This window comes from Natator depressus, chromosome 4 (assembly GCF_965152275.1).
Source record: "Natator depressus isolate rNatDep1 chromosome 4, rNatDep2.hap1, whole genome shotgun sequence".
NCBI classification, from domain to species: domain Eukaryota; kingdom Metazoa; phylum Chordata; order Testudines; family Cheloniidae; genus Natator; species Natator depressus.
This window is the reverse complement of record NC_134237.1, coordinates 38,812,599-38,834,184: the sequence shown is the minus strand read 5'-3', so window position 1 is coordinate 38,834,184 and position 21,586 is coordinate 38,812,599. Positions and strand designations below refer to the sequence as shown.

General features: G+C 43.9%; 2 protein-coding genes across 2 annotated transcripts in view; both read right to left on the bottom strand.

Moving 5' to 3' along the window:
- SYNPO2 (synaptopodin 2) overlaps nt 1-21,586 on the bottom strand; it is a 121,471-nt gene that overhangs the window by 86,206 nt on the left and 13,679 nt on the right. The window lies entirely within an intron of this gene.
- Nucleotides 4,500-6,382, bottom strand: LOC141986052 (uncharacterized). The gene is made up of 2 exons (XM_074950218.1): nt 5,621-6,382; nt 4,500-5,041 (listed from the first exon to the last, which is right to left on the bottom strand). Exons 1-2 carry the CDS (start codon nt 6,201-6,203, stop codon nt 4,500-4,502), a joined length of 1,125 nt encoding a protein of 374 aa, XP_074806319.1. The 5' UTR covers nt 6,204-6,382.

Genomic DNA, 21,586 nt, shown 5'->3' with positions numbered 1-21,586 from the left:
AGTTAGCAGATGTATCCTCAAATAGTTGGGTCTTCTAACCTTGTAAGAAGGAGCACTAAGCGGGGAAGGGAGTAGGAATGGGAGAGACTGAACTCCTCGATTTTAAACTTGACCTCTCACAGACATTTGTTCTGCTCATGGAAAAAAATTAGAAAGAATATTGGTCCTCGCTATGAAAAAGCTTGAGAACTCTGTTCTACAGACATTTGCCTTTTGGAAATTTTGTGAAAGGAAGGGAAATATATGTACACATTCCAAAACATTTTTTCTGAGGAAACATTTCTATGTAAACTTCCATTAGCATATTTTCTATTGCACTTCCACTGGCATATTTTTCCCTGGAAATAATTTTGTACTCCCTCCATATACCTTTTTATGAAAATGATTTGTTTGGTCTTATGTTTATAAGTGACAAAGTGGTTATTTTAGAACCTGAAGGTATTTCCTCAACACTCATTTGAGGGAACCACAGTACCAGCATATCAGGATACTTTTCAAGAAACAGTAATGGATGCTAGGATTTTCTCTGTGTAACATTATATTGGGTCCTCGATTAGTCAAAATGAGCTGTGAATCATTTCAGTATATGCCACTTTCTCCTGTTTTCATTATCAAAATATTTTATGTCTCTCAAATGATACTTTGTGACAGAGTGCTGAGGCCTAACAGATGGGTCAGCACTCTGATCACTGTGGCCTCAATTAGTTTCCCTAACAATGGCTGATTGAGTAAATTGGGGGGAATTAGCAAATCAGATGGGGAAGCTAGAAGTGTTAAGTAGCTGATTGGCTCATCAGCTGACTAAGGGTATGTCTACACTACGGAATAAGGTAGAATTTATAGAAGTCGGTTTTTTAGAAATCGGTTTTATATATTCGAGTGTGTGTGTCCCCACAGAAGTGCATTAAGTGCATTAACTCGGCGGAGTGCTTCCACAGTACCGAGGCTAGAGTCGACTTCTGGAGCGTTGCACTGTGGGTAGCTATCCCACAGTTCCCGCAGTCTCCGCTGCCCATTGGAATTCTGGGTTGAGATCCCAATGCCTGATGGGGCTGAAACATTGTCGCGGGTGGTTCTGGGTACATATCGTCAGTCCCCCCCTTCCCTCCCTCCCTCCGTGAAAGCAAGGGCAGACAATTGTTTCGCGCCTTTTTTCCTGAGTTACCTGTGCGGACGCCATACCACCGCAAGCATGGAGCCCGCTCAGGTAACCGTCACCGTATGTCTCCTGGGTGCTGGCAGACGCGGTACAGCATTGCTACACAGTAGCAGCAACCCATTGCCTTCTGGCAGCAGACGGTACAGTACGACTGGTAGCCGTCCTCGTCATGTCCGAGGTGTTCCTGGTCGCCTGTGTGAGGTCGATCAGGAGCGCCTGGGCAGACATGGGCGCAGGGACTAAATTTTTAGTGACTTGACCAGGTCATTTTTTTTAGTCCGGCAGTCAGTCCTATTGAACCGTCTTATGGTGAGCAGGCAGGCAATATGGATTGCTAGCAGTCCTATTGCACCGTCTTCTGCCGAGCAGCCATGAGATGTGGATGGCATGCAGTCCTTCTGCACCGTCTGCTGCTAGCCAAAGATGTAAAAGATAGATGGAGTGGATCAAAACAAGAAATAGACCAGATTTGTTTTGTACTCATTTGCCTTCTCCCCTGTCTAGGGGACTCATTCCTCTAGGTCACACTGCAGTCACGCACAGAGAAGATGCAGCGAGGTAGATCTAGCCATGTATCAATCAGAGGCCAGGCTAACCTCCTTGTTCCAATAAGAACAATAACTTAGGTGCACCATTTCTTATTGGAACCCTCCGTGAACTCTACCCTTGTAAGCTGTGTCCTCAGTCGCCCCTCCCTGCCTCAGAGCAACGGCAAACAATCGTGCATCTGAGTTGAGAGTGCTGTCCAGAGCAGCCCAATGGAGCACTCTGATTGGGCTAAAACATTGTCGCGGGTGGTTCTGGGTACATATTGTCCGGCCCCCGTTCCCTCCCTCCCTCCGTGAAGGCAAGGGCAGACAATTGTTTCGCGCCTTTTTTCCTGAGTTACCTGTGCGGACGCCATACCACCGCAAGCATGGAGCCCGCTCAGGTAACCGTCACCGTATGTCTCCTGGGTGCTGGCAGACGCGGTACGGCATTGCTACACAGTAGCAGCAACCCATTGCCTTCTGGCAGCAGACGGTGCAGTATGACTGGTACCCGTCCTCGTCATGTCCGAGGTGCTCCTGGCCACGTCGGCTGGGAGCGCCTGGGCAGACATGGGCGCAGGGACTAAATTTTTGGTGACTTGACCAGGTCATTCTCTTTAGTCCTGCAGTCAGTCGTATTGAACCGTCTAATGGTGAGCAGGCAGGCAATACGGATTGCTAGCAGTCGTATTGTACCATCTTCTGCCGGGCAGGCAAGAGATGACGATGGCTAGCAATCGTACTGTGCCATCTTCTGCCAGGCAGGCAAGAGATGAGGATGGCTAGCGGTCGTACTGTGCCATCTTCTGCTGAGCAGCCATGAGATGTGGATGGCTTGCAGTCCTTCTGCACCGTCTGCTGCCAGCCAAAGATGTAAAAGATAGATGGAGTGGATCAAAACAAGAAATAGACCAGATTTGTTTTGTACTCATTTGCCTCCTCCCCTGTCTAGGGGACTCATTCCTCTAGGTCACACTGCAGTCACTCACAGAGAAGGTGCTGCGAGGTAGATCTAGCCATGTATCAATCAGAGGCCAGGCTAACCTCCTTGTTCCAATAAGAACAATAACTTAGGTGCACCATTTCTTATTGGAACCCTCTGTGAAGTCCTGCCTGAACTACTCCTTGATGTAAAGCCACCCCCTTTGTGGATTTTAGCCTCCTGAAGCCAACCCTGTAAGCCGTGTCGTCAGTCGCCCCTCCCTCCGTCAGAGCAACGGCAGACAATCATTCCGCGCCTTTTTTCTGTGCGGACGCCATACCAAGGCAAGCATGGAGTCCGCTCAGCTCACTTTGGCAATTAGGAGCACATTAAACACCACACGCATTATCCAGCAGTATATGCAGCACCAGAACCTGGCAAAGCGCTACCGGGCGAGGAGGCGACGTCAGCGCGGTCACGTGAGTGATCAGGACATGGACACAGATTTCTCTGAAAGCATGGGCCCTGCCAATGCATGCATAATGGTGCTAATGGGGCAGGTTCATGCTGTGGAACGCCGATTCTGGGCTCGGGAAACAAGCACAGACTGGTGGGACCGCATAGTGTTGCAGGTCTGGGACGATTCCCAGTGGCTGCGAAACTTTCGCATGCGTAAGGGCACTTTCATGGAACTTTGTGACTTGCTTTCCCCTGCCCTGAAGCACATGAATACCAAGATGAGAGCAGCCCTCACAGTTGAGAAGCGAGTGGCGATAGCCCTGTGGAAGCTTGCAACGCCAGACAGCTACCGGTCAGTTGGGAATCAATTTGGAGTGGGCAAATCTACTGTGGGGGCTGCTGTGATGCAAGTAGCCCACGCAATCAAAGATCTGCTGATATCAAGGGTAGTGACCTTGGGAAATGTGCAGGTCATAGTGGATGGCTTTGCTGCAATGGGATTCCCTAACTGTGGTGGGGCCATAGACGGAACCCATATCCCTATCTTGGCACCGGAGCACCAAGCCGGCGAGTACATAAACCGCAAGGGGTACTTTTCAATAGTGCTGCAAGCTCTGGTGGATCACAAGGGACGTTTCACCAACATCAACGTGGGATGGCCGGGAAAGGTACATGACGCTCGCATCTTCAGGAACTCTGGTCTGTTTCAAAAGCTTCAAGAAGGGACTTTATTCCCAGACCAGAAAATAACTGTTGGTGATGTTGAAATGCCTATATGTATCCTTGGGGACCCAGCCTACCCCTTAATGCCATGGCTCATGAAGCCGTACACAGGCAGCCTGGACAGCAGTCAGGAGCTGTTCAACTACAGGCTGAGCAAGTGCAGAATGGTGGTAGAATGTGCATTTGGACGTTTAAAGGCGCGCTGGCGCAGTTTACTGACTCGGTTAGACCTCAGCAAAACCAATATTCCCACTGTTATTACTGCTTGCTGTGTGCTCCACAATATCTGTGAGAGTAAGGGGGAGACGTTTATGGCGGGGTGGGAGGTTGAGGCAAATCGCCTGGCTGCTGGTTATGCGCAGCCAGACACCAGGGCGGTTAGAAGAGCACAGGAGGGTGCGGTACGCATCAGAGAGGCTTTGAAAACCAGTTTCATGACTGGCCAGGCTACGGTGTGAAAGTTCTGTTTGTTTCTCCTTGATGAAACCCCCCGCCCCTTGGTTCACTCTACTTCCTTGTAAGCTAACCACCCTCCCCTCCTCCCTTTGATCACCTCTTGCAGAGGCAATAAAGTCATTGTTGCTTCACATTCATGCATTCTTTATTCATTCATCACACAAATAGGGGGATGACTACCAAGGTAGCCCAGGAGGGGTGGTGGAGGAGGGAAGGAAAATGCCACACAGCACTTTAAAAGTTTACAACTTTAAAATTTATTGAATGACAGCCTTCTTTTTTTGGGGCAATCCTCTGTGGTGGAGTGGCTGGTTGGCCGGTGGCCACCCCACCGCGTTCTTGGGCGTCTGGGTGTGGAGGCTATGGAACTTGGGGAGGAGGGCGGTTGGTTACACAGGGGCTGTAGTGGCAGTCTGTGCTCCAGCTGCCTTTGCTGCAGCTCAACCATACACTGGAGCATACTGGTTTGGTCCTCCAGCAGCCTCAGCATTGAATCCTGCCTCCTCTCATCACGCTGTCGCCACATTCGAGCTTCAGCCCTCTCTTCAGCCCGCCACTTACTCTCTTCAGCCCGCCACTTACTCTCTTCAGCCCGCCACCTCTCCTCCTGGTCATTTTGTGCTTTCCTGCAGTCTGACATTATTTGCCTCCACGCATTCGTCTGTGCTCTGTCAGTGTGGGAGGACAGCATGAGCTCGGAGAACATTTCATCTCGAGTGCGTTTTTTTTTCTTTCTAATCTTCACTAGCCTCTGGGAAGGAGAAGATCCTGTGATCATTGAAACACATGCAGCTGGTGGAGAAAAGAAAAGGGACAGCGGTATTTAAAAAGACACATTTTATAAAACACTGGCTACACTCTTTCAGGGTAAACCTTGCTGTTAACATTACATACATAGCACATGTGCTTTCGTTACAAGGTCGCATTTTGCCTCCCCCCACCGCGTGGCTACCCCCTCAACCCTCCCCCCTCCCTGTGGCTAACAGCGGGGAACATTTCTGTTCAGCCGCAGGCAAACAGCCCAGCAGGAATGGGCTCCTCTGAGTGTCCCCTGAAGAAAAGCACCCTATTTCAACCAGGTGACCATGGATTATATCTCACTCTCCTGAGGATAACACATGAACGGATGTTGCTTGAACGCCAGCAAACATACACTGCAATGCTTTGTTGTACAATGATTCCCGAGTACGTGTTACTGGCCTGGAGTGGTATAGTGTCCTACCATGAAGGACGCAATAAGTCTGCCCTCCCCAGAAACCTTTTGCAAAGGCTTTGGGAGTATATCCAGGAGAGCCGCGAATGCCAGGGCAGAGTAATCCTTTCACATGCTTGCTTTTAAACCATGTATAGTATTTTAAAAGGTACACTCACCGGAGGTCCCTTCTCCGCCTGCTGGGTCCAGGAGGCAGCCTTGGGTGGGTTCAGGGGGTACTGGCTCCAGGTCCAGGGTGAGAAACAGTTCCTGGCTGTCGGGAAAACCGGTTTCTCCGCTTGCTTGCTGTGAGCTATCTACAACCTCCTCCTCATCATCATCTTCTTCGTCCCCAAAACCTGCTTCCGTATTGCCTCCATCTCCATTGAAGGAGTCAAACAACACGGCTGGGGTAGTGGTGGCTGAACCCCCTAAAATGGCATGCAGCTCATCATAGAAGCGGCATGTTTGGGGCTCTGACCCGGAGCGGCCGTTCGCCTCTCTGGTTTTCTGGTAGGCTTGCCTCAGCTCCTTCAGTTTCATGCGGCACTGCTTCGGGTCCCTGTTATGGCCTCTGTCCTTCATGCCCTGGGAGATCTTGACAAAGGTTTTGGCATTTCGAAAACTGGAACGGAGTTCTGATAGCACGGATTCCTCTCCCCATACAGCGATCAGATCCCGTACCTCCCGTTCGGTCCATGCTGGAGCTCTTTTGCGATTCTGAGACTCCATCATGGTCACCTCTGCTGATGAGCTCTGCATGGTCACCTGCAGCTTGCCACGCTGGCCAAACAGGAAATGAGATTCAAAAGTTCGCGGTTCTTTTCCTGTCTACCTGGCCAGTGCATCTGAGTTGAGAGTGCTGTCCAGAGCGGTCAAAATGGAGCACTCTGGGATAGCTCCCGGAGGCCAATACCGTCGAATTGTGTCCACAGTACCCCAAATTCGACCCGGCAAGGCCGATTTAAGCACTAATCCGCTTGTCGGGTGGAGTAAGGAAATCGATTTTAAGAGCCCTTTAAGTCGAAATAAAGGGCTTCATCGTGTGGACGGGTGCAGGTTTACATCGATTTAATGCTGCTAAATTCGACCTAAAGTCCTAGTGTAGACCAGGGCCAAATTGACAAAAGGTAGGAAGGAAATGTTAGAAGAGGGAGGATAGGACTAGCAGTGCCTAGACTGAAAGTGATTGTAAGGAAGGAAGTAAGGACCGGCCAGCCAGCCAGGATGAATGTGGACTGAAAGCAACAGGGTCATAGGTATTAGAATTGTTGTATTGCAAATTGTTGCTGGAGGGGACTTGAATAACATGGGGTGGACACTAAAAGAAGGGAGTCTGAGTGGTTTCTGGTGTGACTCAGGGTTGGGGACAATATGGTCTGTTACATACCTGCTTACAAGTTCCACTGTGATACAAGAGAGGTATGGATAGTATGTATGTATGTTGTGCTTTATATATACCACAGCCACTAATCCGAAATGCAATACTGTACCTCTTGGACTGCACTCGATTGTATAGATATCTATTTATTAAATGGGATAAATTGAAATGCATAACCACCATTGCAATCAAGTATTTGTTGACTGAGGAATGCATAAACTATTCCTTTGCAGATTAAACCCTATAAGTGCCAGGACAACTAATCATTTCAAGATGCTTCCATTTAAATGGGGAAAGATCTCTAAATAAATAAAACAAATACTTCAAAAATCACCTTCACACACTTGCAACTCAGCCAGCATTGATTTTTGAATGTGGGACAGTTGGGGTAGGTTCGTGGGGCCAAATTCAGCTCTAGTGAAACTAGCTATCTAAGAGGAATTTTAGACCATGAATTTTGTTAAATCATCAAACTGTCTTCTAGAACTATAGTTCTTACCATTGGGTGCATCCCAAAAGCAAGCTGTGAGGTCTCACCCCTCTGGAAGAGAGCAGCAAACCTTGTAGCTACTAGGAGCCAGCACGAGTCCACGGCAGAGGAGGGAAGGAATAGCTGGCTCCATCTTCTTCCTTCTCCTGCTACTCCTTCCTCAATCTCTCTTGGCAGAGATGACTCTGTGCTATGTGGCAGTCTGCCACTGGATGAGGAATGGACAGTAATGACAAATGGACACAGGGGATCAGACCCAAACACAGAGTGTAGCCCTATCCTGGGTGGGTGCTACCCACCTCTGACAGACCTGAGAATTTGTCTTTTTCTTACACTTTGGCAACCCATGTCTAGCTTGTTATATCAATGAAGTCTCACTGAATTGAAATTAACTACCTCCTCTCTTCTCCCAACTCCTCAGCTGTCAGCTCTGGCACAGGCCTTCCAGGGACTGCAGATCCACCTTTACAACCCACTGCTATGGAGGTGGACACTGAGCACGCAAGGTAGGAGAAAGGAGAAGCTCCTCATACCTCACAACCCTCCTGTCCCCAACAGCACCACTCCATCCCAACCCCCAGACACCAGTCCCCCAACCACTTAAGCTCTTCCTTCAGCAGCAGCACCAGTCTCCTCTCTCTTAAAACTATTCCCCACCCGCCACATATTTTTGAACTGCAACCCACAAAATGGACAAAAAAAATTATCCCAGGGCTCAAATCCCTCAATTCTATGCATCCATAAAAGACTGTGGGATGTCATAGGTCATGGATGGAACTCTTGGGGCATTTTGTGGATCCTGGACTCAGAAATTATCAAGAGTTCATGCTCTAGACCTGTGTCAGATATACTGTGAAAGTACAATCTTGACTTTGTTTGATCCCTGGGTTCCCAAAAATTAGAATATTTCTGAGCTTGATTCAAACATACATGAGATTTGTTTGGTTAGAACATTCTGAGTATATCAAACCTGGTATATGAAGGAATTTTGTTATTCCAATTTAGCCTTAAAGACAAATACAACTGCATCATATTGCAATTGCCCTCAAAATGATTCTAGTGCGTTAAAATAATGAAATTTCAAAATGTCCAACATTTTCCTGTAATCTTTGAAAGAGTGGGAAACTGGGCACAGGATGATTTTAACAGAATATTGTTCATTCCAGCTTTCTAAATGTGCACAAAGCAGGCTTGATCCAACTCCCATTGAAATCTGTTGTGTCCTTTCTACTGACTTCAGGGTAAATTGGATCAAGCCCAGAGGGAACACTGGAGGGAAAAATTCCTTAATGCTAAATCAAAGAAAAACTATTTTTTTTGTAAATCATCCCACTGATGCTTTAGGAGACATTAATTGATCCACATGGCCAATATTAGATACACATGTTCACAACAAAATTAAGACATTGCAGCTGCTGAATATTTAATGATATAAATAGGTATGTCTTTAGATGTGATAAATATAGTAAACTTCTCCACAATATATACGCACTGTGAAAAAGCAATTAAAAAACTTACAGATATACCTATCTTTGTGTGTGGGACTGAGAAGGAACATTTAAAATTATGAACTTGATTTAAAATGAAGTAATTGCAAAATGTTTACAGAGTAGAGATTTTTTTTGATTGTACAATGAGAAACTGACCAGTTATGACCCAACAGACTTATGCCATCAGTTCTTACTTCCTTGGGAGGTTCTTTAACTTTAATACAAAATGTTTTTTTTCAGTGTATTGTACTTCTTTCCAGATGGTTTCTACAGAGTCTTGGCAAACACACTCCAAGATTAGGATTGTTGCCCCTCTGATCTCTCACTTTAAATAGATATTTTTATCCAAGAGCTTTTACAAACCATTTAGCAGATCTATAACTGGGCTCATTATCACAACATCCTGGCCTATTGCATGCATGTATTATCTGAACATTCAGGTATTTTAAGAGAGGAATATGACCATTGCTGTTCAGATTCAATGTACTTTACACAAACGCCTCTTGGTTGAATGGAAATAAGCAAACAGCTAATGTCAAAGTTAGATAAATTCCACTTCTCAGCTGGCTGGCATGATGTACTTCAGATACAAGTCAGCATGCTCCCTCCCAATTCTGGGTATTGCACCTTGAAAAAGAGAGAGAAGGGGGGTGATGTAATATATTTTATTGGACCAACTTCTGTTGATGAAAGAAACAAACTTGAAAGCTTGTATCTTGTTCAACAGAGGTTTGTCCAAAAAAATATTACCTCACTCATCTTATAATTATATATATAATATATATAAATTATAATATAGAACACACACACTTCCCATATGCATTCCTAATAGGGATAAACATGAGTCCTATTAGGACTCAATCTCATGATCCTTAGGGCCTAATTCTCCCTTTTCCCACTGAAGAATTGGAGTATTACTGGGGTTGCGCTAATGTAAATTAGAATTTGTCTCTGACTTTAAGTGTTCTGACCTGAGTTCAGACACAAAATTCTGTCCCAGTAAAATCTAATATAGTGTCTGTAAAAGCCAAGGAACTCTGTTCCCTTTTCATCACCTGTCCTCTTTCTGATCAGACTCTCATCTTGGATGACACACTGAAGTAAGCTGAAATATATGTTAATGTCTCTTTAGGGTCACACCATGCTAAGCCAGCAGTTTCTGTAGTATAATACTGAGCTGTATTGAAGAGTTAAGAAGTTCTGCCCTGTGCCACTGTCCCAGCTCACCCTGATAGGTTGCCAATGGCCAGACAACAAAAATGTGGAAGCAATGTGATGCCATTTGGGAGACTTGGTCATATAGGCTTTGTTTACATTAGAGAATTTTAGGGAAAAAATCTTACCAAAGCTTCTACCACTACACCACTCTACACCACTGCTGGGTGTAGAGTGGTGTAGATTGCTCTACACCACTGCTGGGGAGCCAGCCACAGCACTAGCTGACAATTACTGGATGGTTATGTATTGTAGGAAGTACTGCCTGAAGGGGCCAGAATGACAGAATGCTCCAGCTGCCTGATTGGTCCACACCAACTATTTATACCAGAAAGTGGGTCCTATGAGCCCTCAGAGCAACAATGCAGACTCTGGTTTGTTACTGATATAGACCTTGTCTTTTGATCTGCCTTTGACCCTGGTGCAGCTTGAGGTTGGTAATAGTTTCCTGACTCAGCTTGGTAACTAATCTCGACTCTTCCCTTTGACCCCAGCCCAGCGGACACTACTGGCTTGACTGCCTATGCCCTGGCCATTACAGCAGGCGAGAAATCAGCTGGGGAGAAAATGACAAATGCATTTTAATGTAGCACTCGTTTGATACAGCATGCTGGTTTGTATGGTTTATGTAATTTAGAATGAAATTACTTTGTTTCTATAGAAAAAGAAAAGATTGGAATTTGACCCATCCTATTTAGGTTTTGTAAGGGTTCCAAGGAAGCTAAAGTGTATGAAGTACAGAAAAAGTGTTGCAATATCTAGGCAGAGCTGAGTGAGCTATTTTGTTCCTGAATATATTGTATTTGTATTTTTTTCTTCTCTTTTGGAACTTAATGCTTTGTACTGCCAGCTATAGAATCCCAACACTAACTCTGACAGAGCAGAGCAATGCAATGAGAATTTGCCTGTGAGCATAGGCGCTGGAACTAGGAGTCCTGGGTGTGCAGCAGCACCCCCTGACTTGACATGGTTTCCATCATATGCAGGGTTTACAGTTTGGTTCACTGATTCTCAGCACCCCCACAATACAAATTGTTCCAGCTGCCCTGCCTGTGAGAATAGAATTTTGGTAAGTAAAACTAAGACGAGTTAAAATTAGATCAATTTTGTCTTAGAGAAAAATGATAATCTATAAAATATTTTTCTTTAAAATTTACCACCGTCATGCTCAATACAGAATCTAATCTGGCTCTCTCTTATTAAAATCCTATCTGAACTCTCTATTCTCTAGCTGTGCTCTGCAAATGAGTCATACCATAACAATTCCCACTTTGTAGCCAGTTCTCCAGAGAAGCAGAAGAAAAAAGAAACAACTTCCTTTTATGGGAATCAGACCTGTTTGTAGTGATAAAACTCTTTCCATTTCTATTTGAAGACATTCTCCATAACCCAAGACTTGATAGTTATAAAAACACTATCTACTTTATTTGGATTACAAAAACATGCATAACTATAGTTCTTTGTTTAATATGTTGCTTTAAAGTGTATGTACGTACATGCATAGATACTGTACAAGTTACACATGTGAAATTTCAAGAGAACACCTTGTTTAGTGCATTTATCAACATCACAGCTTGGAAGTTTTGTTTAATTTTATTTTATTCAGTGTTTTAAACAAGCAATCTGTATGGTGTAGTGAAAATTGTTTAATAATATGTGGCCACCAATTAAAGCACCGCAGCAGTGGCTATTGAAGAATTAACTTCTGGCAAAAGTTATCACACCATAGTATCTCAGATACCACAGCAGTTTCCTGGCCTTGGCATAGAGGGAAGTTACTGTGTTATTTCATATCACTGTGTGGTAACTTTCTGACAGTTATCATTGTGATGGAGACCACAGTGTATCACAATAGATGCAATTTTAACTTCTCACCATATAAGTGTAGTATGTATTTAATTGGGTTAATGTGCCTCTATGTTCATTGCTAACTGTGATTATTTCAAACTGTTACAGTAGAACCTCAGAGTTACGAACACCGCAGGAATGGAGGTTGTTCGTAACTCTGAAATGTTTGTAACTCTGAACAAAACATTATGGTTGTTCTTTCAAAAGTTTACAACTGAACATTGACTTAATACAGCTTTGAAACTACTATGCAGAAGAAAAATGCTGCTTTCGCCTTTTTTTAGTAGTTTACATTTAACACAGTACTGTACTTTATTTGCATTTTTTTTTTTGTTGGGGTGGGTTGTGTCTCTGCTGCTGCCTGGTTTTGTACTTGTGGTTCCAAATGAGGTGGTGGTTGACTGATCAGTTCATAACTCTGGTGTTTGTAACTCTGAGGTTCTACTATGCTTATAACTTTGCTACTAGTAAATAATATTCTGCTTTCCTAACTTTGCCTAAGCAATACCATATAGGGGTGGACTTAGCCATTAAAAATATGTGGCTTTCCTTATAGGAAATCCATTGCAGGAGCTGAGTGCTTTGCAACATTAATGAATCTGAGAAGTAGGAAACTATTTTCCCCATTTTCAGATGGGGGAATTGAGGGGCAGAAGGTTAAAATGACTTATTGTGCAATAGTACTCCTGATAGCACAGGACTAGGTTTAACAACAACATTATCTTTTCCCTCGTGCAATTATTTTTAATGGAATTGTATTCCAGTAATGCCTAGAGGCTCCAGCTGAGATCAGGACACTCTGGTACCACACCCTCTGGGTGCAAATGGGAATTGAAGGGCATCCTGGCTCCTCTTCCCCTAAAGAGAAGAGCAGGTGTTGCAAAGCTCATTGGCTCCTCTCCTGCATGGAGTAAGGTTGTATGTGCTGTATCCCTCTACGCCACAGCCCCTTAACCCTCATTGATCTTACCCACTTTCGTATTATAAAATGGGGTAGAAAATGGCCATGGGGTGTGGAAACATAGTGGGAGTCTGGACAAGGAGAGGAATGGATTTGGAGGACAGTGGAGTTTAGGTAAGCGATTAAGGCAGTGAGGGGCAAGAAGAAGAGACTGCTTTGTACATCTTTTCATCCTTCCCCCACTCTTGCATCCTTCCTTGCCCCAAAACAATGTTTCCTCTCACAAATTTAGAAAAAATAATCCTATTCTCAACACCATGCACTAGAGCTGGTTGAAAAATTTCTGTCAAATGTTTCCAGGAAAAATTGGGTTTTTAACTAAACATTTTTTTTCACAAAATGTGTCTGCTTTCCATGAAGAGTTTCAACTTCTTTGCCAAAAAAGAAAACCCTGAAACATTTCTGGTTTTTCGCCAAAAACTTTTTATATTAAAAAGTCTTTTTTTTTTTCAGAGAAAATGAACTTTGAGTTTGTCTAAACACTTAGTTCATGGCAAGCTGGGATTTGCATCTACCCTTCACTCTCCTGCCATGGACCAACTATCCATGTGGACCCTGCTCATATGCATTAACAGTTCATTAATGTGCTTTGATCCAGTCCAGTTTCAAAAATAGATCAAAGCACATTAGCAAACTGTTAATGTGCATCAACAGGGTTCACATAGTCTGTGGCTTGTGGAAGATATTCAGACCGCAGTGTGCTGTGAACGACCTATATGTGGAGACAAGACTCTTGTTTCATTTTTATTGTAAATTTTTGCAGAGGGCAAAAAACATCTTGTGATGAGCTGTACTGTTCAGTGACCAAAAAATGCTGCTCCCCACCACACACTGACCAATTAGTATCCTGCCTACTACGCTTATCTATTAGTACTGCCTCACCACATACAAGCCAATTAATTCTGCCCTCCCACACTACATACCAGCCACTTCATTTTATACCCCTCCCCCCCCCATTACTTTTTGGCCCCATCACACACAGACCAGTTAATTTGGCTTTGCTCTCACCTGTTAATTCAGTTTCTCCCCCTCCCATGCACACATTTCTCATCAGAGCCCCTCAGCTAATTTTAATTCCCCTACCCTCCTCTTCTCCTAAAAGCCTCCTCACATACTTTCCCAGGCCAGGAATGGAAAAGGCTGGTGGCATCAATATTGCCCTATCCCAGCCTTGGGGGTTTCTTGACCCTCCCTCCCTCCCACTGGACCAGTGTTGTTGTGGGGTTAGCTCCGAAACCTTAGAAGCCAGGGGATGGGACCCCCTCCACAAAGCCTGCTAGAGCATCCCAGGCAGGATCTTCCTCAAGGGCCCGGCACGTTGTTGACTATGGGTTTTCCTTAGAGAGGGAGGGAACAGTTGGGATGACAGGCTTTTCACAGGAGTGGAGTGGGTAGAATGGAGGGGAGAATCAGCTATGAGTTGTTGGGTTCTTTCTACTCCCTCTATTCCTGTGAAAAATATTTCTGCTTAGCTCTGCTCCACTCCTGCCTTCCCTGCTCCTCTAAGAAGCTAACTATCATTTCAGGGTAGGAGGAAGAGACAGTAAGATGAGCCAATACCCCTTTCCTAGGAGCAGAGGTTGGAGATAAGGGAGCAGAAAGTGCTAGCAACTCAGGGTTGGATCTACTTTCCCTTCCTCCTTCCTCCTGTGGAAAAAAACATGTGTTGGCCCAGATACCAGGCTCTCCCTCCTCCCAGTCTTCCTCTCATCTATATGTTTGGCTGTCCTGTCCAAGGAGGTGAGAAAATGTGGACAGGCAGTGTGGCACTGGTGTTAGGGCTTGTGCCTTTAAGGACAGTGAATCTGAGCAGAGTGCTGTGAAGCTTTTATTGTGCACAGCCAGCTGAAGTCAGACACACAATAAAGCAGAGCTCTTGCTCTCTTGCAGCACCTTAAGAACTGAGTAGGGATTTTCCCCACAGACCTATAAAGTCAGAAAACTAGTCTGTGGAAAACTGATAGTATGGGAAATTTTGTTCTCTTGTCTGCCCATAGTGATGGTGAAGAGTGAAACAACAGTATTGCCAACCCTAAGCATTCGAAAACGGTGGACCGGGCCCCGAAAAGTCATGAAACTGGCTTTAAAAAGATATTTAAAAACTAATAAATTTGGGGGTTCTTTTTCTTTGCTGCCTCATATAGCATCACAGTTTCAAGTTTTTCTCGGCTACTAGGAGGACTAGAAACTTACTGTTTTTTTAAAACAAGAGCTGCAATTTGCAGATAACCTGATTCCAGTAGCTGTGGCTTTAAAGAAAACTGCAAATATCACAATATTCACAATAAAACCACAAGAGTTGGCAATACTTACAGTGCTACATTCAAGCTTTCTTAACACCTGATTCTTGAAGTGAAAAACAGGATTTTATCTTGATATTAATTTTAATCCTATAATGGGGGCATTTATGCATATATAGTTCAATATTTTATTGTACATTCTATTTAAAGATGATCTGTAATAAGGATTGATATAAGAAACACTGTTACAAACTTACTAAAAATTTAATTAAACATGAACTGGTGGCTCTTTAATACCACAGAACTAGAGATGGATTTTTCAAGTAATATTCCCACCAGTCTAGCAACAAACCACTGGCACTATTGGTTAATTGAGAGGTTGAGACAACACAATTCTTTGTAACATGGATTTATATTACCAAAGGAGCTACAGTAGAGTTCTATATCATTAAAGTAAATTAATCAAAACATCAGGGGGAATCTTGTAGAATTACAAAGGTTACACTAGTCACAAAGTTTAAAAGTTGAATTTATAAGCAAATCCAGGGAGCTATGTCATTTTGGGAAAGGGCCAAAAAAAAATTTAGTTTAGCCATTTTTAACAACTCTTACATTAGTTCCAGAATGTGAAAATCTGAAGTATTTTTTTCAATTAGTAACTTGACAGGGTTTTATTTAGTTACCTTCCGCCAGTAATAATTTCCATACAGTTATATGGTTCCATTACTCCTGAATGATTCCAAAGTGCTTTACTGACTGGGCCAGATTCGGTCCTGGATTTCATAGTGCTGTGCTAGAGGTGTATCTACAGCCCCTGTATGTAGGCACCACTTCACACACTACTGAAATGCAGTCACTCTAACTGCAACACTGTAAAAGATGGTTTGTAGGAGATAAACTTAAACTATAGGGAGGATTTAATGTAGTTGCAAAGTTGGAATTTGGCTGGGACACTAAGATTAATAGCCCAACCATTGCAAAAATAAATAAATAAAAGCAAATGACCAAGAACAGTCAGGACGCCAGTTTTATATTTCACCTGAAATATAGCACCTCTAGCAGCGCAGTTCTTCCTGGCACCATGGCGGGACACTGGGTCAGTACTAACTCAGCAGAAACAGTGCCACCTACTGATTGAATAACATTAATTTCTGCAGCACTTCAGCTTTCTCATGGCAGAGAGACCTTGCAATGCTTAGGAGATCATAAAGTGATATGGTTTAAGGTAGTTGTACAGTTGCCAGTTTTAGGAGTATAACACAACGCATCTTTATGAAAACATAGTACTAAATGAAATGAGGTTTTACTCCTCATTGCATCCCATGGTGGACAATAGCCCGTCCCTATAGATACTACAACAATGGGATGGATGGGACAAACACTACAGCATGGCAGGCAACCACGGGCCTTCATTTGGGCTGATTGTTGCTTAGAATCAAAACCTGTGTCTACTTTCATTTTGCTTGGCACTACTCACAGGGGATGCCACGAGAAAGCGGTCATCCCTACTGTGTCTATTGTCACATCCTCTCAGAGTCACAGCAGCTCTGAGGTGCAGAGACAAGCACACTGATGAAGTTCAGAAGCCCTAATTTACATCCACCTGTTTGCAACCTGGGAGGCAGTTTCTGGACTAGGCGTAACAGGCTGCTGTCAGGAACGACCAGAGTGCTGCCACAATACAGAAATTTGTCTTAGTCCAATCCTCAGAGTGTAACTGTGGAGCAGCAAAGCAGATGGTCAAACATGGTGTAGGAATGCACAATGAAAAGACTGGGGAGAGTGGACTGCAACACCTTGCTGCCCTTGTTGTTCAGCGATCTAACTGCTGCATCAATCTAGATATCAACTTGTGATGGATACAAAAGATGTCTCCACCATTTACCAACAGTATTGTCACAGCTAACAAATGCCCAGCCTTAGCCACTCCCCTAATCTCTCCTTCTCAGAGAAGAGGTGGTTTACCAGAGTACTTTGGAGGTAGTGTGAAAGTTACTTTCCCACACCTGCTGTAACGGTACTTGAGCATGTACAAACGACGTCATTTTAAAAAACAAAAAGATAATACTACTCCATGTCATGTGGGGTTTGTTTGTTTTTTTACAACACTTAGGAAAACATGGAAGACAAAGAAGCAGTCAGTCACTCTTAAAAGTCAGACTCCACAGGGCCTTTCCAAAGTTATGACTAAATCATGCCTTCCTTACAGGATTAGGCTCTTGGGTGGGTAATTGGATAATTCAGGCTACTAGTGGGACAAAGTTTTGTGAGCCATTTAGGCCCAGATCCTCCAAGGTAGTTAGATGCCTGACTTCCTTAAACACGCCTCTGAATTTTTGCTGTTATGGAATCATCACTGACTTTTATATATTTATGGATGTCAAATATTTGACATCTGCTATAAGATAATTACATCTCTGAAGGGTAATATGCTATTCATAGTTGGCTCAGGTTTCATTGTTGCATCATAACCATAACATCCAGCAACCTTCCTTTGTTCCTATCATACATATATTTTTCTAACTGGAGAAAATATGCCAAAAAACTCTTCTGGTGAAGTTCCATTGACTTCAGGGGCGTTACACAGGGGAGAGAGATGCCCCATTGCATCTAGTCTTACTGTACTAAACAAACACTGGAATTGTAAATGTTCAGCTTGGGTTCATGATTTTGGTGTGAAAGAAAAGGGAGCAATAGAAATAGAAGGAAGGAAGAACATGTAGAAATGCCACAGGGAATAAATTTGTATATTGTTCAAATCATACTCCAGCTGCTGAAGTGATAACTAGTCTAAAGCATTTTCTAAAATTAACAAAAGCAAAATATTGAACATGATGATGACAAACATCTGGAATATATAAGATGACATGAAATAACCGTCATTTTACAGATTTAATTTAATAACTCACACGGTTCAAACAGATTAGCCTGTCCCCCTAAAATACCTACTTGCCATTCAAAATACTTCACCCTGTAGCAAGCTTTTGACATATATAGCAGGGGTGGAGAAACTTACTGACTCTCTGAGCTACATGTGACAATCTTCAGACGTTTGAGAGCTGGGGCATACTTGCCGCGGCTTGGGACTTCAGCACGGTGGGAGGCGCTGGCTGGGGTTTGGGGTTCAGCCTGCTCCTGCTGAAGCCCCAAGCCCCAGCAGGAATGCCTTACAGAGCTGAAGCCCCGAGAACCCCCTTCCCGCTTGGCAGAAACCCCTACCCCACCACCCCACTGTGAGGCAGAGGTCCCAAGCTCCCCCCAGTCTGGTAGGTGGAGAATGGGGGAGGTCTGGGGGGATCCATGAGCCGCACTTTAAAGTGTAAAAGAGCTGCATTTGCCTCGCGAGCCACGGTTTGGCCACCCCTGATATTTAGTTATATTAATATAAGAGATGGACTTTCCTTTTCATTTGGTGTTTCTATTATTGCTTTGATTATTTTGTAGACTCTTCAGCTATTGTTGCAGCCATTGAGTTAAAGAAACTTCACTATGGACAGTTTCCAAAATAGTGCTAGATCCTCACGGTTTATTTTAGGAGCAAGCATAGCTTGCCTACATAAGAAAACAGAACATTTTAGTTTCTACAGAGTTAAAAGGAGCAATTTACAAATACTTGTGCTCATGGAGATTAAGGAAGTGGCAGCTATAAAAACAAAAATCCTCAGTGTAATATTTCCCGCTAGATCTGCACCCACTCCCAGAGTAAGGTCAAATACAAGCTCAAAGAGATGAGATACAAAGAGAACAGGAAATGGAATTCACTCCATCTATTCCTTCACTCACATACACTGTGCCTTTTTCAGAAGCCCTTAGTGAAAAGAAAAATAATCCAGAGGAAGTGTCTGACATTGACAGCACATTAGTCATGGAGGATAGTATCAGAATGCGTGTCTGCTGTGATCTGTGACATAGTGGGTCCCAGCACTAGGCATCTTTTGAAGGGATTGAGCTAAGATTAAGAACAGGAAATCACCCACAAGAACAAAACCAACAAATACAAAAATACTCACGTGGACAGGTATTGAATTAGTTCATGAAAATATTGGTCAAATTCTGCCCCAGGATGCATGTGATCCATACCACTTCAAGTCAATGGTTATTGCATATGCTTTTTTGGCTCTACTTCAGGTTATCTTTTTAAAGACACAGCTATTTGTCCTACACAGCTCAAAATTCCATTATGGTAAGTTATCATTTAAAGAATTGGTGACACTGATGATAATAATAAAGAAGTCATTTTGTGACTGAGAGCACTGTGAGCAACAGAACAGGAATGTAATCTAATGTGCTGCTTTTCTTCCCCTAAAAAAAAGACAATCTGACTCATGTTGTCTAAGATAATGGCTATGACTTTGCTGGCCGCACTTTAACTGATCTAATTCTGGGAGGAAGGGCCATTTTGACATTTTGTGTTGTAGCAACTGTGAGTAGCCTCTCAAGTTTCCCTAGGAATCACTCATGTTAAGAACTGGATAGCCTTTAAACAAGTCACAAGTCATTGCCTTTATACACAAAAATAAATTAAAATGAAAAGTCAGAGCTCAGTTTCCCTTTCTCCATTATTTTGCCCTGAAACTTATCTTTCTACTAAAAACCTGGACATGTTCATTAATAAAGTAGCTATGTGTAACTAGAGAATTCTTCTCTACAGCTTGTGTCTCCCACTTATACTCAACCCTCTTTGACCTCCGTTCTCTAATCCTTACTGAACAGTCTGCTTATAGTTGCGCTGAAGAATTAACGTGACTCATAATATTTCAGGGTGAGTATGACTTAAGGCACAAACCCATACAAAAAACATCCCTTCAAGCACACATGGGAAGTCAGGAGCAGCCCTAGCCATTTTGTCGGCCGGGTGGAAAATGTTTTCGGCTTCCCTCCCTTCCCCACTTTAGCAGTGGATCAACCTCTCCCACGCCCCAAAATGGCTGGCCAATCAGCAGAGCAGTATAACAGTCTGGTGCTCCCTGGAAGCTGGCACCTGGGGGTCTACCCTAGGACCAGTCATTTGGGAAGTACATCTGTGTCACTGAATCAAAGGGAAATTATGTTGCTTTTCAAATCTATTTTTTTTGTTCCATTTTTCCATTCAGGAACCCAGGAATCTGTATAGGGAATAATTCCTACTTCTGACCCCTCTGAAGGCGTGAAAGATTCTGAACCCAGTGGGACCAGCATGGTTCTGCTAAACAGGCAGTTGGCTGCAGGAAGTCACTACAGGGAGTCTGCACCTGCATTATACTACTGATCTTCCAAGACCTGTTGCAAAAGCATTTTAAGGTATGGGGGCATGGATCTGTGATAATGCTGCCACAGGGGTAAAAGAGGACACAGTAGTGGAGTGACCTGGATGGGAGAAGGGAGAGTCCATCCTCTCTCACACACACAGCTCATTTACACAGGCTGTATAGTGGCAAGTGGATTTCACCTTGGACATTCCCTAGAGTGGTCTAACCCTTCTGACCAGTGATGCTCCTAAAGGCTTTTACAGCAGGATCTTTACTATGAACTGGTTCTGAGGGCTGGTCTGCACACCATTTATGTACTGCTTTAACTGTTTCCACAGTATGCATCCGATGAAGTGAGCTGTAGCTCACGAAAGCTCATGCTCAAATAAATTGGTTAGTCTCTAAGGTGCCACAAGTACTCCTTTTCTTTTTGCGAATACAGACTAACACGGCAGTTACTCTGAAACCTGCTTTAACTATGTCAATCTGAAACCACTTTAGTTAGAGCAGAACAGTCTGCCAGTGTGGACACAGTTATACCATATATAGACCCCTTTCTTCCACAGCCATTAAGGGGTTAATAGGTATGCTTGCTATCTCCTCAGCTGCAGCTAATTGCTGGGCCAGCAACAGCTGGGAGATAAGAAGGCTGCAGCTCAAAGGAGAGGATGGTTCCTAGAAAGACTACTGAGAGGAGAAGTTGAGTCTGGAAAAAGCCTATAAGAGAGGGGAAGTAGGCAGCAGCAAGGGACTGGGAGGAACTGGTCCTAGCTGCTTAATTCAGGGTTCCTGGGCTGGAACCCAGAGGGGTGTGTGGATGGGAGGATCTGAGTTCTCCACCCATCCCCAGCAAAGAGGTCAGGACTCTCCTGGGGGCTGGGATTATTGACCCATTCCTAGGGACATAGGACTTCTGGTCTATTGGACTGATTGTTTATTGCCCTGGAAGGGGTGAGACTATCAACAAACCAGCTACAGTCATAAGGAGAATCCATCTGGCACAGAGCTAGATGAGTTGTGGGGTAGGAAAACTGAGGCAAAGTCACCGTGCTACCTTGCAAAGCCATGGAAGGGGTGGGTGCTGGCTGGCAAAGTCACACTGGGCATACTATCGTAAAGATGCTTGTGAAAAAACATCTATACCAGTATAAAGCACCTTTGTACTGGTATGATTGTGTCCACACTAGGCTTTCAATTTTACCTACCCTTTTTCAGATATCATCAGTTTCCACTCCTCCTGGCTGAAGACCATACTTAGTTCTTGGATACACATTGTACAACTCTGGTAGGAG